The sequence below is a fragment of the Paramisgurnus dabryanus genome, chromosome 12, assembly GCF_030506205.2.
Source record: "Paramisgurnus dabryanus chromosome 12, PD_genome_1.1, whole genome shotgun sequence".
NCBI classification, from domain to species: domain Eukaryota; kingdom Metazoa; phylum Chordata; class Actinopteri; order Cypriniformes; family Cobitidae; genus Paramisgurnus; species Paramisgurnus dabryanus.
Genome location: NC_133348.1, coordinates 1,091,619 through 1,108,536, shown reverse-complemented (window position 1 = coordinate 1,108,536; position 16,918 = coordinate 1,091,619). Strand labels below are relative to the sequence as shown.

At 34.9% G+C, this 16,918-nt stretch overlaps 1 protein-coding gene across 1 annotated transcript in view; it reads left to right on the top strand.

Moving 5' to 3' along the window:
• The window catches only part of LOC135738171 (uncharacterized), a 334,980-nt gene that overhangs the window by 98,976 nt on the left and 219,086 nt on the right, over positions 1-16,918 (top strand). Inside the window, 3 exon segments of the mRNA XM_073811486.1 lie at positions 2,089-2,235; positions 2,339-2,485; positions 2,586-2,732. Of these exon segments, the coding sequence (XP_073667587.1) occupies positions 2,089-2,235; positions 2,339-2,485; positions 2,586-2,732 (441 nt within the window).

The window sequence follows — 16,918 nt, the reverse complement described above, 5'->3', positions numbered from 1 at the left end:
AATGAAGGGAGAGGCAGGCCTTACGTTGTGGTGAGGGAAGTTTACAGTTGCTTTGAAGAACCGGACTCCACTCGCTCATTGTCTCCTGCGTGTTTGTGCACCTTTCACCCTCAAACAAGGTCAGAGCAAGCATCCTCTTTTTAAAGTTTCTGCTAATATGACAGTTAACAGCAAAAGAGTGCCCACGCTTCAATATTTGATTGACAAGACAGCTGACTCGGTGGTTGTTTAGCAATAAAAAGCCGCGTCGCACTGCTCTTTTTTTTTATAAAAAAGTCAGTGTGTCGCGTCTTGCGTTTCCAAGCGTTTAAAGCGCTTTTGGTATGATTAGCCCCTTACAGTAGCTGCATGGCGCTTTGCTATGTTGAGGCAACTGAAATAGATGAAAAGTTGTGGTTTAAAAGTGCATATTTTTTATTTTTCCTGCCAAAAATGACAATCATTTCGCTAGATAAGACCCTTATGCCTCGTTTGGTATCATTTAGAGTCCTTTGAAACTGCAATTTTAAACTGCATTAAAACTGTTAAGTTTGGGGTCCATTAAAGTCCATTAAAATGAGAAAAATCATGAAATGTTTTCCTCAAAAAACATAATTTAATCTCGACTGAACAAAAAAAAAAAATCAACATTTTGGATGACATGAATGAGTAAATTATCTGGATTTTTTTTAAGAAAATGGACTAATCCTTTAAGTAGAGAGATTGAAGAGGTCTTCAAATGGTTTAATCAAAATAAACTCTACAAGCTTTACATTTGGGGAAAGCTGAAGCAAAATAAGTTGAAGAATTGTTCCAAATCAGAGGTAAAAGCCAGAGATTTATTTATTACACCTTAACATGAAGTAAAGTTTTTAGGATGTATTTTAGATAGTAGAATGACAGGAGAATGTATGGCAGCTTGAACCCACTTAAAAACTTATTAGCAAGACAGGCAGTTTTCTTAGATAATTAAACCTTAAAAAAATTAGCTGATCCTTTATTACAAGTTCACTATGATTATTTATTTAGGTAAAATTGTATTAACAAATGGACTAAAAGAAAAATTGCAGACTGCTCAAAACAAGTTGTGTGAGGCAGTTGCGATCGGTGACATCTGAAGGGAGCAGATTCAAAATATGCATTCTGAGTGTCAATTTGGATTATTATTTATTTTAAGAGATGAGTTGTTATAACTTATAAAACTTATATTTTTACAGTGTGGGAGCATTTTAAGAGAAGTAGAAAAAATTGTGGTGTTCTATGCATGAGTTGCTGAATAGAATGTTGATTGCACCCTAGTTATGATTTGTTCTTTGAAAATATCGAAGACCACAATGAAAAAAAGGCCAATGGCTTTTTTGGTTATATCATCATAAACCGTTTAAAAAAAGTCTTTTAGGGATTGTATGTTTTATTGTTAATTTGATTAAAATATTTTTAAAAATATAATGTCATGCTCTGGTTAAAATGATCATATTTCGGATACTAAACTAACATACACATATGCTTACAACGGCCCTCATTTAATAATTTATTATACTGCACACAGTTATTCAAAAACTCACGTACACAAGGCATAATCTGACTGGAGATTTGATCGAAGCAACTGCTTATGTCTATATTGAATGAGCAATGTACCCAGGGCCCTGTTCCCTGTTGCATTGTATGGTTTTTACATAAATAAGAAAATTATTTTTCCATTGAAGAGATTGTATTTTACACATGTCTTTGTATATGTGTGTTCTTGGTAGCCTTACGGAAAACAAGTCTACCTCATATTTTGTTACAGTGTGTGGATTAAATGGCACAGAATATGAGTGTAAGTGTGAGGAGCATCATGTCTGGTCCAATGACACCTGTGAGGTCTATCAGGTGTGTGATGCGATTGTGGGAGGAACTTGTGGATGTATTCAAGGTCTCGCTTCAGAGGGTCAACTTTGCCAGAGAGGTGAGAAATCACAATTAAACACAAATGTGCTGAATATAATTGATTTAAACTGACAAGTATGATTCAATTTAATGATTCAATTAAAATCACTAAAGTTGTCAGATTTAGGTTGCGTAGTTTTATTATGTAAATATTTACTGTTCTTTGTTTTGTTATTGAAGATGTGGATGAATGTGTTGAGATTCCTGAGATCTGTGGTCCAAACTCAATCTGCAACAACACTGCTGGGAGTTACAATTGCTCGTGTATGAGTGGATATAATGTAACAGACCCGAACCTCCCTATAAGCTTCAGTAACCCATGCACAGGTATGATTGACAGCTGAAGCTTTGAACAATATATTTATTGTACTGTCTGAAAATCCATTTATCTGCCACCTTTTCTTTTCCACTAATTATTAACTATTTTCAGATATTAATGAATGTCTTGACCCATCATCAGTGTGTGGGCTGAACGCTTACTGTCACAATTACAATGGAAGTTACTCGTGCTCTTGTTGGGAAGAATATAACAATACTGATGGAAATAAAAATATTAGTGACAGTAACCCATGCACTGGTATGTTTTTGAACAGTTATATGCATTTTTTTAATAACTAAAGAAGTTGTCTTTACAATGTTGCATACTTTTAATGTGTAAATATTTACTGTTTTTGAAGATGTGGATGAATGTGTTGAAATTCCTAAGATCTGTGGTCCAAACTCAATCTGCAACAACACTGATGGGAGTTACAATTGCTTGTGTATGAGTGGATATAATGTAACAGACCTGAACCTCCCTATAAACATCAGCAACCCATGCAGAGGTATGATTGAAAGTTTAATCTCTGGACAGTTTGTTACTTTAATTCGTATGTTCTGCAAAATTAAACATTTTAAATATTTAAAGTTCTTACTTTCAGCATTATTTTATCTCATTCAAAGTATCTTGATAAAGTTTTTGATTTCATTTAAAATGATTTTAAGCACATATAGTGAGGAAAATAAGTATTTGACACTTCAGTATTTTTTATCAGTAATGGGATTTCTAAATGGGCTACTGATCAAAACATTTAAGTATACAAGTTGAGGCATAATAAATAAAGTGAAAAGACACAGGAAATAAGTATTGAACACCAGAGATGTATAAAGTACTAGCGACCCAGACTTGAGTAAAAGTACAAGTGCTCTATCAAAAAAGTGACTTAAGTAGAAGTTGAAGTGCTCTTTAAGCACAGCACTTAAGTGGAAGTACTAAAGTATTAAACATGCTTTGTACTTAAGTATTGCAAGTAGTTTATTTTAAAATATACTACTCAAGTACTGAAAGTAAAAGTACAAGTATTGTGTAATGTAGTTATTAAAGAAAACAGTCAAAAGTTTGAATATAATATTGTTTATATTATTTCAAATGTTTAAGCTAAAGGACACTTACAATTCCTTTGGCTGTAGCAGGAGTACAAGGACATGAATGTTCAGATAATTCAGATTAATTTAACTGATATGGCGATAGAGAATTCAGAATTAATGAAATATTAGTCGATAAAATTGTAATAGGTAAAGGTACAAGGTGTTTCATTGAATTTAGGTTTCCTTCTTTCGCGCACACTCGCCCTTTCTTGCGCATTCTCTCTCTCTCTGTCTTTCTCGCGCACTTTGGTTCTCAGTAGTTATATGGGACCACCATTCGTCAAACTTTTATGACCCCCTCCCCCACCCGCTGACAGGTCGTGTTTTATGACCCCTTGACAGATGGCGTTTTATGACCCCTTGACAGATGGCGTTTTATGACCCCATGACAGATGGTGTTTTGACAGGTTGTGTTTTATGACCCTTAACAGATGGTTTTATGACAGTTTGTGTTTTATGACTCCTTAACAGATGGTGTTTTGACAGTTTGTGTTTTATGACTTCTTTGACAGATCGTGTTTGGCAGGGGGCGGGACCATCAATCAAAATATGTACAAGTTGTCAACTTTAGACAGAAAGTATTTAATGGTTTTATTGCCGGTCATTTAGAGTGATTGTTTTTCCTGAGTGTGTTTTATGTCAAGCGTATGGTGTCATGTTTAATGACGGCTCGTGTTTCGACATTTGCTGTTTATTGACATTTGATGTCAGATCTCAACCATCCTCCCTCCTTTGCTCGCCCCGTGCGCTTCTCAATACAGACTTTCACACCGCGGGTGTGTTGTTGAATCTAAAGTTTTGCAACAGCATAAGTTTATTTAAAGGCAATCACTAATCATATATATATATATATATATATATATTAGATGTACATGGCTATGCTTAAAGCCGATGTTTTCTATCGAGCTATAGTTTCTGATCAGACACAAAGTCTGAACTAAATAAAATTTTAAACGGTTCACGAAGTCCGGGAATCTTTTCATGACCTGGTCTACAGTTTAACGCGTATTAAAGATCCGGCGGTGTCTGACAAAGCGTCGGGTGATTGTTCATATCTGTCATTTAAAATAAAGTTAATAAATGTAATTCTGTCCACTATGGCAAAATAGGAATTTATTTTAGATTTTAGACAAATCATGAACAATGCTACGATTAAAACTTTTGATTGTAACATCACAAGTTATTTAATTAAATATTCCGTATACGGGTATAGTTTAAGCAATGACCTGAGCCATTACCTTCGGAGCCGTCAATACTACAATCTTTAGACGATAGTCTAAACTAAATACAATTTTAAACGGTTCATGAGTTCCGTGAATCTTTTCATGACCTGTTCTATAGTTTCACGCGTATTAAAGATCCGGCGGTGCATGACAAAGCGTCGGGTGAACGGTCATATCTGCCATTTTAAAATAATGTTAATAAATGTAATTCTGTCCACTATGGCAAAATAGGCTTTTATTTTAGATTTAGGGGAATCTTTAACCAAGTCTCTGATTAAGACATGTGTATACGTGAACCGATGGTGACAGAGAAACTTATATCTGACGTAATAAACTTTTAAATGTTTTTTTAAGATGTCTTCACCTCATTTTAGGGTTTTATTTTTAATTAAAGGCTTCTTAAAACATGTGTGAATATGTGTATATTATACAATATTGTCTGCTCTGACAAAAATAAATTATTATGTAGATTTTAGGTCAATTGACTGCGTGTGTCTTATAAATACAAATTGATAATACGTTTGTTTTGTAAAGAGACTTCTTTAAAGTCACGCAAGAATAAAATATTTTAGTTGTAACTGGTTAAACTTAAATCTGTTATTATCTATTTAACTATAAGCTGTATTTTTCTGACAAGACACAAAGTTTTTGATGATGAACTTATGACCGTGTGTGATAGATATTTCACAGCAGGGTCGGTTTGTAATCTAGGTAGAGTCTTTTAAAACTCTAATGGTAAAATGTAATATGGACACTCTGTCAAAAATAAAGCATTTGTTTGTAACAAATTATTTAATGAAATATTCAGCAGTGGTATAGCGATGAACAGTGCCAAAACCACCGGGGACACCAATAACACATTCTTTAGACTAAAGGTTATTTATTTTAAACTAAATAAAAGTTTAATCTTTTCAGACATAGTATTCTGATCACACCATTAGATCGCGCTCCGGCGTTTACAATAGAGAACATACGCGGATGAGTGTTCATATCCACCGTTAAGAAACTTTTAAACGATTAAAAACACTTTCATATCATTTTCTGAGTTTGTTTTAAATTAATGACATCTTAAAATCAACTGTGAATATGTGTTTATTACACAATAAATTGTAATTCTGTCCGCTCCGGTATAATAGGGGTTTTATTTTAGATTTGGGACTTTCTTTAACCAAGTCTCTGATTAAAACATGTGAATGCGTGTACCAACGTTGCCAGAAAACGTACGCTGATGCGCTCATATATCTGGCGTTAAGAGCCTTTTAAACGTTTTAAGACATTTCACACTCTATTCTGAGTTTAATTCATTAATGTCATCTAATATCCAAGTGTGTACATGTCTATTTACGATAAATGTAACACGGTAAACATTGTTAAAATAAAAGGGTTATTGAACATGTTATTCCAGTGGGTGTTTCTTGTTTTGCGAGTGTTCGACATATTTATTGATGTGGAAAAAGTTTGTTGTTTGGACGAACAGTTTCAGTCTCTCTCTCTCTCTCTCTCTCTCTCTCTCTCTCTCTCTCTCTCTCTCTCTCTCTCTCTCTCTCTCTCTCTCTCTCTCTCTATCACCAGTCCGCTATCAACCAGCAGACAACCCCCCAGATGTCTGGACAGAGGGAGTGTTGGTAAAATAAAAGAAACTCAGCCCCCATTGACAAAAAGTAATAGGTTTATTTAGATTTCAGGCTTCATTACTCAGATACAGATTAAAGCATGTTATTTCTTATTCGTAATTTAAAGAAACTTAGAAGTTTTAAGACATTTCATCACACATCCTATGATGACATAAACCCTTGTGTTAGCCCTTAGAGGACAACAAAACGGGTGCAAATATTATTTATCAACGTTTGATGTTGTTATAAACCAGGTTGTCACATACGTGACAACAATCATTGCTTTAAAGACAAAACATTTAACAAATTTGACATTTTGTTAAACATGGTTGTGTGCGTCCATAAACAACAACAGTTAGGACATGGTTCTACATAATATTAAAATCACGGGCTTACGTTAAATAGGTAAAACTTAATTTTTACTAAATAAAATAAAAATAAACTATTTGAACATATTATCTGATATTAGGTTAGGTTTAAGATCGTAACATCGTAAAACCCCCAGCGGATATGGTGTGTGCGTGTGTGTGTGTGTGTGTGTGTGTGTGTGTGTGTGTGTAATGGCTGTTATCACGTGGTGCGGACCAAACGACCAACGCTGCGGGGGTTGTGAAGCGAAGAATGTTCTGTATAGATGAGAAGTTTTTCCTTCTGAACACAGAATCTTTACCAAAAACGTAACCCCGGATTAACACATCACAGAACAATTTGAACAACCGTGTCGGATTCGTACACACCAGAGGTCTGTTTTATGTTTTGCAGAAACTGTGGAAACTTTTGATGCTGCAAAGGTGTCCGAATTCGCAAACAAACTATCAAACGCAATGCGGCGGAAACAGTGGACACGAGCCTTTTGTTGCTGAGAAGGCGATTGAACTCAGAAACAAACAAGCAAGCAAAGTTGTCTACGAAACTACAGATTCTTGAAAAAGATGGCACAAAGATCATTCGAACGACTACGCAATGGCCAGATGGGGGTATGTGTACGGGACCGACCTTTTTAAAGATATGCTTAAAAAGAACTACAAGCGCGAGATGTCCAATCTACTATGTACTGTGATATACAAAGAGGCCAATGTGTGCATGCCTCCAAACTATTGCGAAGCTAACGCCGAGTGTGTAACCAGACTCAAGGAAAAACAGATGTTGTGAAAAGTATAAATGATACGCTGAATAGCATGGTGCAGACGGTGGTACAGGCCCAAGAGGAACCCAGTGTGATTATTAGAAAGGCCCTAGAGATATTTTATGAATGTGACGAGGTCGAGTTTTACGTTGTCAATATCATAATAATGATAGCATTTGTAATTGATGTATGCATTGATATGCTTGTAAAGAAACGAGAAATTAATGTGTGGGAAATCATAGAAAATGCCGTAGATTTCATGTTTTGAAAAGGGTCTTGGTTCATGCATGCACGTTCTATGGTATCTAGACAATATCATAACGTTTAATAATGATGATGCCTAAAAACCAATCGTGTGAGCCAGTGGCATATCTTACGCAAGTTTTTACAGTTGTTTTTTAGTTTAACCAAAAGTTTTAATCTGATTTTATTTTTTACTCAACATTATGATTGATAATCCATGTCCGTCAACAAATGTATACTTTAACAAAAACTACGTTCTAGTAGTTTCAATGTATGGTCACTGTTGTTTTTTCATCATTGATTTTGTATACTGCTTATGTTTTTGTATGCTTTGCTGTACCGGTTTCATAAAAACAAAATATACAAGGATTTTTTGGTCTTAATGTCTGTTGCTACCATAAGATACAAACATTAGAACATTTAGACATCTTGTTCAGACAACGTGTGACATTGCTCATTCTTCATATGTTATTGCAACACCACACAGAGAAACGTGAAAGATTAATAGAAAATTACATGTGACTACATCACATGTTTTTTCAGAGGCGTAAAAATAAAAGTCAACAGTGTTAGTATGGGAATCTAAAACAGCACATGCACGATATGATCCTAATTTTGTTACCTGACGTCTGTCACATAGTCAAAGATCATCTACTTCATGTCTCTACGAATCCTGACAGAGTTTTAGTTTCATATACACAACACATCAAATGTAAACCACGGTAAACTAAATACATTTGACAGCCAAGATCTCTAATTTTCTGACAACCCCAAAAAAGATGATGGGGTCATCATCAAACATCGCTCACTTTTAAGGTAGCGAAAGGTTTTTGTTTATTTTAGTTTAACTCGACACTGAAATTTTTGTTAAGCACACAGAAATGCACAGATTTTACGTTTTCAGTATACATGTGTACATCACATTGTGATCTCAGTCTCAACTAGATCGATGATCTATCAATATTAGCCACAAATGTTAGCTCTGATTTCACAAAACATCCATTTACATTCCAAACCTTTTGGATTCAACGCCTTAAAGTCATCAATTTTATTTCGTTCACATCAAACGCACCAAAAATTTTGAATGTGCAAACTGTTTTACTTCGTTTTAAACATGTTTGTGCGTTTTCGGTCTAGATTTTTATAGAAAACTTCAGAACATGACACCGTTTTAACATTTACAAAATGATGAAATATTTTACTTTTAAATGGCTCCCATGAGTATGTGTTGCTGTGACAAATACTTTTGATTGTTTGGAAATTATATGAATGCAGAGAAACAACGCAAAAGTTTTGAACTTTAACATAATTTTATATGGGTCCTGATTTTTAAAAACAGTAAGCTGTAATGTTTCTTACACACAAATCTAAACACATCACAAGTCTGAATGTTTATTAGTATGCAAAGGGTTGTTGGCGTATTTTTAGACACAAGCTGTTTATTTTCATCTTTAAACAAATGTGTATGACAAAAGTTGTCCTGCCTGAACTGACACTAAGGATCGATGCCGAAATGTTAAATCTAAGTATTTGCAAAACAACATTCACCGCCATATAGATGTTTTCAATCTAATGGTACCGGTTTTAAATGTGACCAGACTATTTCAAACATTACCAAGTTGTAGTTGGTTGCGTTTTACTTTACAAGGTTTTAACACACATTACTGTTTGTCACGGTGTGTTTCATCGCATTGCTGTTGTATGCAACAGACTCTCAAGTTTTATGTTAAAAGGATTACTAAAATAAAAACCTAAGCATTCTGTATTATGTTGGTGCTGATGATTTTACAAGTTTACAGTTTCAAACATTTTTTGCTATATTCGCTGTGAAAGATTTAGTAAATAAATCTAAAACATAAACAGTGTTGAAGAGTTACCGCAATCTTCTAGCAACAATTTTCAAGAGATTACCAACATGTATGATGTACTAACTGTCAGGGGATCTGTGATATTATTTTCTGAAGTAATTAGCTATCTAATGGCTACTGCACAATAACTTAAGCGATAAAGAGTTTGACAAATGTTACATAAACTATAGAAACGAAACAAGATAAATTACAAAGTCACTGGCATGAGGTTTACACTTAAATAAATCACGCAGATGTTTAAAGTGGTACATGTGTTTTATTTCTTATCAAGTAATAGAAATACATAATTTGTTATCATTGTAGTGTAGAAATATCACAACGTTTTTCACGACCGGTTCATTTCACAAACAGCAATTTGATCATTATTTGATATTGTAAACACACACAAACACACAGTAATAGTCTCTAAAGATTCTACAGAATACCATTAGCTTTTTGTCATCAAGTTTGTAACAGATGTATCACGAAGCCTGTTTCATGATCTTGAAACCAAACAGTCTGTGGAATCGATACACGCAATGTGTATTGATTCATCAGGCATTGTCGTATCCTTCTTGGGGACACAGGTCCATTGGAACATCATCAGACATTACTTGAGCCGTACAAAGGGGTGTGTTGTTGTTGTAGGTTGATGGTCCCCCATCAGATACTGTGGAGGACTTATTGAGTGCACAGGTCCAACTGTAGGTTCTCTCATATACATATTGTTCTGGGGTGGGGGTAGCGCGAATGTGTTGGTGTAGCAGTAGGAGTCCATAGTTTCTTGAAACTTGTTAGGCAATTGTGTTTGAATGAATCATACTGGCGCCGATTTAATGACTGTAACGGATAGGTGGAAATAGGAGTCCTGGAGTTAGGAACACACCTCTCTGAGGGGTAACAACTGCACTTTAAACATCTGCGTGATTTATTTAAGTGTAAACCTCATGCCAGTGACTTTGTAATTTATCTTGTTTCGTTTCTATAGTTTATGTAACATTTGTCAAACTCTTTATCGCTTAAGTTATTGTGCAGTAGCCATTAGATAGCTAATTACTTCAGAAAATAATATCACAGATCCCCTGACAGTTAGTACATCATACATGTTGGTAATCTCTTGAAAATTGTTGCTAGAAGATTGCGGTAACTCTTCAACACTGTTTATGTTTTAGATTTATTTACTAAATCTTTCACAGCGAATATAGCAAAAAATGTTTGAAACTGTAAACTTGTAAAATCATCAGCACCAACATAATACAGAATGCTTAGGTTTTTATTTTAGTAATCCTTTTAACATAAAACTTGAGAGTCTGTTGCATACAACAGCAATGCGATGAAACACACCGTGACAAACAGTAATGTGTGTTAAAACCTTGTAAAGTAAAACGCAACCAACTACAACTTGGTAATGTTTGAAATAGTCTGGTCACATTTAAAACCGGTACCATTAGATTGAAAACATCTATATGGCGGTGAATGTTGTTTTGCAAATACTTAGATTTAACATTTCGGCATCGATCCTTAGTGTCAGTTCAGGCAGGACAACTTTTGTCATACACATTTGTTTAAAGATGAAAATAAACAGCTTGTGTCTAAAAATACGCCAACAACCCTTTGCATACTAATAAACATTCAGACTTGTGATGTGTTTAGATTTGTGTGTAAGAAACATTACAGCTTACTGTTTTTAAAAATCAGGACCCATATAAAATTATGTTAAAGTTCAAAACTTTTGCGTTGTTTCTCTGCATTCATATAATTTCCAAACAATCAAAAGTATTTGTCACAGCAACACATACTCATGGGAGCCATTTAAAAGTAAAATATTTCATCATTTTGTAAATGTTAAAACGGTGTCATGTTCTGAAGTTTTCTATAAAAATCTAGACCGAAAACGCACAAACATGTTTAAAACGAAGTAAAACAGTTTGCACATTCAAAATTTTTGGTGCGTTTGATGTGAACGAAATAAAATTGATGACTTTAAGGCGTTGAATCCAAAAGGTTTGGAATGTAAATGGATGTTTTGTGAAATCAGAGCTAACATTTGTGGCTAATATTGATAGATCATCGATCTAGTTGAGACTGAGATCACAATGTGATGTACACATGTATACTGAAAACGTAAAATCTGTGCATTTCTGTGTGCTTAACAAAAATTTCAGTGTCGAGTTAAACTAAAATAAACAAAAACCTTTCGCTACCTTAAAAGTGAGCGATGTTTGATGATGACCCCATCATCTTTTTTGGGGTTGTCAGAAAATTAGAGATCTTGGCTGTCAAATGTATTTAGTTTACCGTGGTTTACATTTGATGTGTTGTGTATATGAAACTAAAACTCTGTCAGGATTCGTAGAGACATGAAGTAGATGATCTTTGACTATGTGACAGACGTCAGGTAACAAAATTAGGATCATATCGTGCATGTGCTGTTTTAGATTCCCATACTAACACTGTTGACTTTTATTTTTACGCCTCTGAAAAAACATGTGATGTAGTCACATGTAATTTTCTATTAATCTTTCACGTTTCTCTGTGTGGTGTTGCAATAACATATGAAGAATGAGCAATGTCACACGTTGTCTGAACAAGATGTCTAAATGTTCTAATGTTTGTATCTTATGGTAGCAACAGACATTAAGACCAAAAAATCCTTGTATATTTTGTTTTTATGAAACCGGTACAGCAAAGCATACAAAAACATAAGCAGTATACAAAATCAATGATGAAAAAACAACAGTGACCATACATTGAAACTACTAGAACGTAGTTTTTGTTAAAGTATACATTTGTTGACGGACATGGATTATCAATCATAATGTTGAGTAAAAAATAAAATCAGATTAAAACTTTTGGTTAAACTAAAAAACAACTGTAAAAACTTGCGTAAGATATGCCACTGGCTCACACGATTGGTTTTTAGGCATCATCATTATTAAACGTTATGATATTGTCTAGATACCATAGAACGTGCATGCATGAACCAAGACCCTTTTCAAAACATGAAATCTACGGCATTTTCTATGATTTCCCACACATTAATTTCTCGTTTCTTTACAAGCATATCAATGCATACATCAATTACAAATGCTATCATTATTATGATATTGACAACGTAAAACTCGACCTCGTCACATTCATAAAATATCTCTAGGGCCTTTCTAATAATCACACTGGGTTCCTCTTGGGCCTGTACCACCGTCTGCACCATGCTATTCAGCGTATCATTTATACTTTTCACAACATCTGTTTTTCCTTGAGTCTGGTTACACACTCGGCGTTAGCTTCGCAATAGTTTGGAGGCATGCACACATTGGCCTCTTTGTATATCACAGTACATAGTAGATTGGACATCTCGCGCTTGTAGTTCTTTTTAAGCATATCTTTAAAAAGGTCGGTCCCGTACACATACCCCCATCTGGCCATTGCGTAGTCGTTCGAATGATCTTTGTGCCATCTTTTTCAAGAATCTGTAGTTTCGTAGACAACTTTGCTTGCTTGTTTGTTTCTGAGTTCAATCGCCTTCTCAGCAACAAAAGGCTCGTGTCCACTGTTTCCGCCGCATTGCGTTTGATAGTTTGTTTGCGAATTCGGACACCTTTGCAGCATCAAAAGTTTCCACAGTTTCTGCAAAACATAAAACAGACCTCTGGTGTGTACGAATCCGACACGGTTGTTCAAATTGTTCTGTGATGTGTTAATCCGGGGTTACGTTTTTGGTAAAGATTCTGTGTTCAGAAGGAAAAACTTCTCATCTATACAGAACATTCTTCGCTTCACAACCCCCGCAGCGTTGGTCGTTTGGTCCGCACCACGTGATAACAGCCATTACACACACACACACACACACACACACACACACACACACACACACGCACACACCATATCCGCTGGGGGTTTTACGATGTTACGATCTTAAACCTAACCTAATATCAGATAATATGTTCAAATAGTTTATTTTTATTTTATTTAGTAAAAATTAAGTTTTACCTATTTAACGTAAGCCCGTGATTTTAATATTATGTAGAACCATGTCCTAACTGTTGTTGTTTATGGACGCACACAACCATGTTTAACAAAATGTCAAATTTGTTAAATGTTTTGTCTTTAAAGCAATGATTGTTGTCACGTATGTGACAACCTGGTTTATAACAACATCAAACGTTGATAAATAATATTTGCACCCGTTTTGTTGTCCTCTAAGGGCTAACACAAGGGTTTATGTCATCATAGGATGTGTGATGAAATGTCTTAAAACTTCTAAGTTTCTTTAAATTACGAATAAGAAATAACATGCTTTAATCTGTATCTGAGTAATGAAGCCTGAAATCTAAATAAACCTATTACTTTTTGTCAATGGGGGCTGAGTTTCTTTTATTTTACCAACACTCCCTCTGTCCAGACATCTGGGGGGTTGTCTGCTGGTTGATAGCGGACTGGTGATAGAGAGAGAGAGAGAGAGAGAGAGAGAGAGAGAGAGAGAGAGAGAGAGAGAGAGAGAGAGAGAGAGAGAGAGAGAGAGAGAGAGAGACTGAAACTGTTCGTCCAAACAACAAACTTTTTCCACATCAATAAATATGTCGAACACTCGCAAAACAAGAAACACCCACTGGAATAACATGTTCAATAACCCTTTTATTTTAACAATGTTTACCGTGTTACATTTATCGTAAATAGACATGTACACACTTGGATATTAGATGACATTAATGAATTAAACTCAGAATAGAGTGTGAAATGTCTTAAAACGTTTAAAAGGCTCTTAACGCCAGATATATGAGCGCATCAGCGTACGTTTTCTGGCAACGTTGGTACACGCATTCACATGTTTTAATCAGAGACTTGGTTAAAGAAAGTCCCAAATCTAAAATAAAACCCCTATTATACCGGAGCGGACAGAATTACAATTTATTGTGTAATAAACACATATTCACAGTTGATTTTAAGATGTCATTAATTTAAAACAAACTCAGAAAATGATATGAAAGTGTTTTTAATCGTTTAAAAGTTTCTTAACGGTGGATATGAACACTCATCCGCGTATGTTCTCTATTGTAAACGCCGGAGCGCGATCTAATGGTGTGATCAGAATACTATGTCTGAAAAGATTAAACTTTTATTTAGTTTAAAATAAATAACCTTTAGTCTAAAGAATGTGTTATTGGTGTCCCCGGTGGTTTTGGCACTGTTCATCGCTATACCACTGCTGAATATTTCATTAAATAATTTGTTACAAACAAATGCTTTATTTTTGACAGAGTGTCCATATTACATTTTACCATTAGAGTTTTAAAAGACTCTACCTAGATTACAAACCGACCCTGCTGTGAAATATCTATCACACACGGTCATAAGTTCATCATCAAAAACTTTGTGTCTTGTCAGAAAAATACAGCTTATAGTTAAATAGATAATAACAGATTTAAGTTTAACCAGTTACAACTAAAATATTTTATTCTTGCGTGACTTTAAAGAAGTCTCTTTACAAAACAAACGTATTATCAATTTGTATTTATAAGACACACGCAGTCAATTGACCTAAAATCTACATAATAATTTATTTTTGTCAGAGCAGACAATATTGTATAATATACACATATTCACACATGTTTTAAGAAGCCTTTAATTAAAAATAAAACCCTAAAATGAGGTGAAGACATCTTAAAAAAACATTTAAAAGTTTATTACGTCAGATATAAGTTTCTCTGTCACCATCGGTTCACGTATACACATGTCTTAATCAGAGACTTGGTTAAAGATTCCCCTAAATCTAAAATAAAAGCCTATTTTGCCATAGTGGACAGAATTACATTTATTAACATTATTTTAAAATGGCAGATATGACCGTTCACCCGACGCTTTGTCATGCACCGCCGGATCTTTAATACGCGTGAAACTATAGAACAGGTCATGAAAAGATTCACGGAACTCATGAACCGTTTAAAATTGTATTTAGTTTAGACTATCGTCTAAAGATTGTAGTATTGACGGCTCCGAAGGTAATGGCTCAGGTCATTGCTTAAACTATACCCGTATACGGAATATTTAATTAAATAACTTTTGATGTTACAATCAAAAGTTTTAATCGTAGCATTGTTCATGATTTGTCTAAAATCTAAAATAAATTCCTATTTTGCCATAGTGGACAGAATTACATTTATTAACTTTATTTTAAATGACAGATATGAACAATCACCCGACGCTTTGTCAGACACCGCCGGATCTTTAATACGCGTTAAACTGTAGACCAGGTCATGAAAAGATTCCCGGACTTCGTGAACCGTTTAAAATTTTATTTAGTTCAGACTTTGTGTCTGATCAGAAACTATAGCTCGATAGAAAACATCGGCTTTAAGCATAGCCATGTACATCTAATATATATATATATATATATATATGATTAGTGATTGCCTTTAAATAAACTTATGCTGTTGCAAAACTTTAGATTCAACAACACACCCGCGGTGTGAAAGTCTGTATTGAGAAGCGCACGGGGCGAGCAAAGGAGGGAGGATGGTTGAGATCTGACATCAAATGTCAATAAACAGCAAATGTCGAAACACGAGCCGTCATTAAACATGACACCATACGCTTGACATAAAACACACTCAGGAAAAACAATCACTCTAAATGACCGGCAATAAAACCATTAAATACTTTCTGTCTAAAGTTGACAACTTGTACATATTTTGATTGATGGTCCCGCCCCCTGCCAAACACGATCTGTCAAAGAAGTCATAAAACACAAACTGTCAAAACACCATCTGTTAAGGAGTCATAAAACACAAACTGTCATAAAACCATCTGTTAAGGGTCATAAAACACAACCTGTCAAAACACCATCTGTCATGGGGTCATAAAACGCCATCTGTCAAGGGGTCATAAAACGCCATCTGTCAAGGGGTCATAAAACACGACCTGTCAGCGGGTGGGGGAGGGGGTCATAAAAGTTTGACGAATGGTGGTCCCATATAACTACTGTTCTCTCTTCGCTTCACATTTGTCAACAACCCTGGCTCATATTTGTGAGTGAGAGGTTGGGAGGGGTCGCCCTTTACTATCTCCAATTGGTTCAGACCACCATGTGACCATGATTCGTAACATTTGAGAGTAACGAGTAACTATGCAGCACATAAAAAATGTATTGGAGTAAAAGTATTAAACTCAAAGAAAAAATGTACTGAAGTAAAAGTGGAAGTAGGAGAAAAAAATAATACTTCAGTAGAGTACAGATACTGTCTTTTAGTACTTAAAGGAACAGTATGTAAGAAATGTATATCAATTAAACATAAAATGGCCCTGATATGTCACTAGACATTAAGAAATCATTTTCATTTCAAATACTTTTATCACTGACAACAGTAGTCTGGCCAGGATATTGTCATTTAAAAAGTGGAGTTGTAGCCCTCAACTGATGTTTATGTTGTCATTTTGTGTATTGGCCACCAGTTGTGTGATTGCAGTACCAGTTTTGGCCACAATCCTACATACTGTTCCTTTAAGTACAGTAGTGAAGTAGTTCTACTTCGTTACTATAAATCTCTGTTGAAC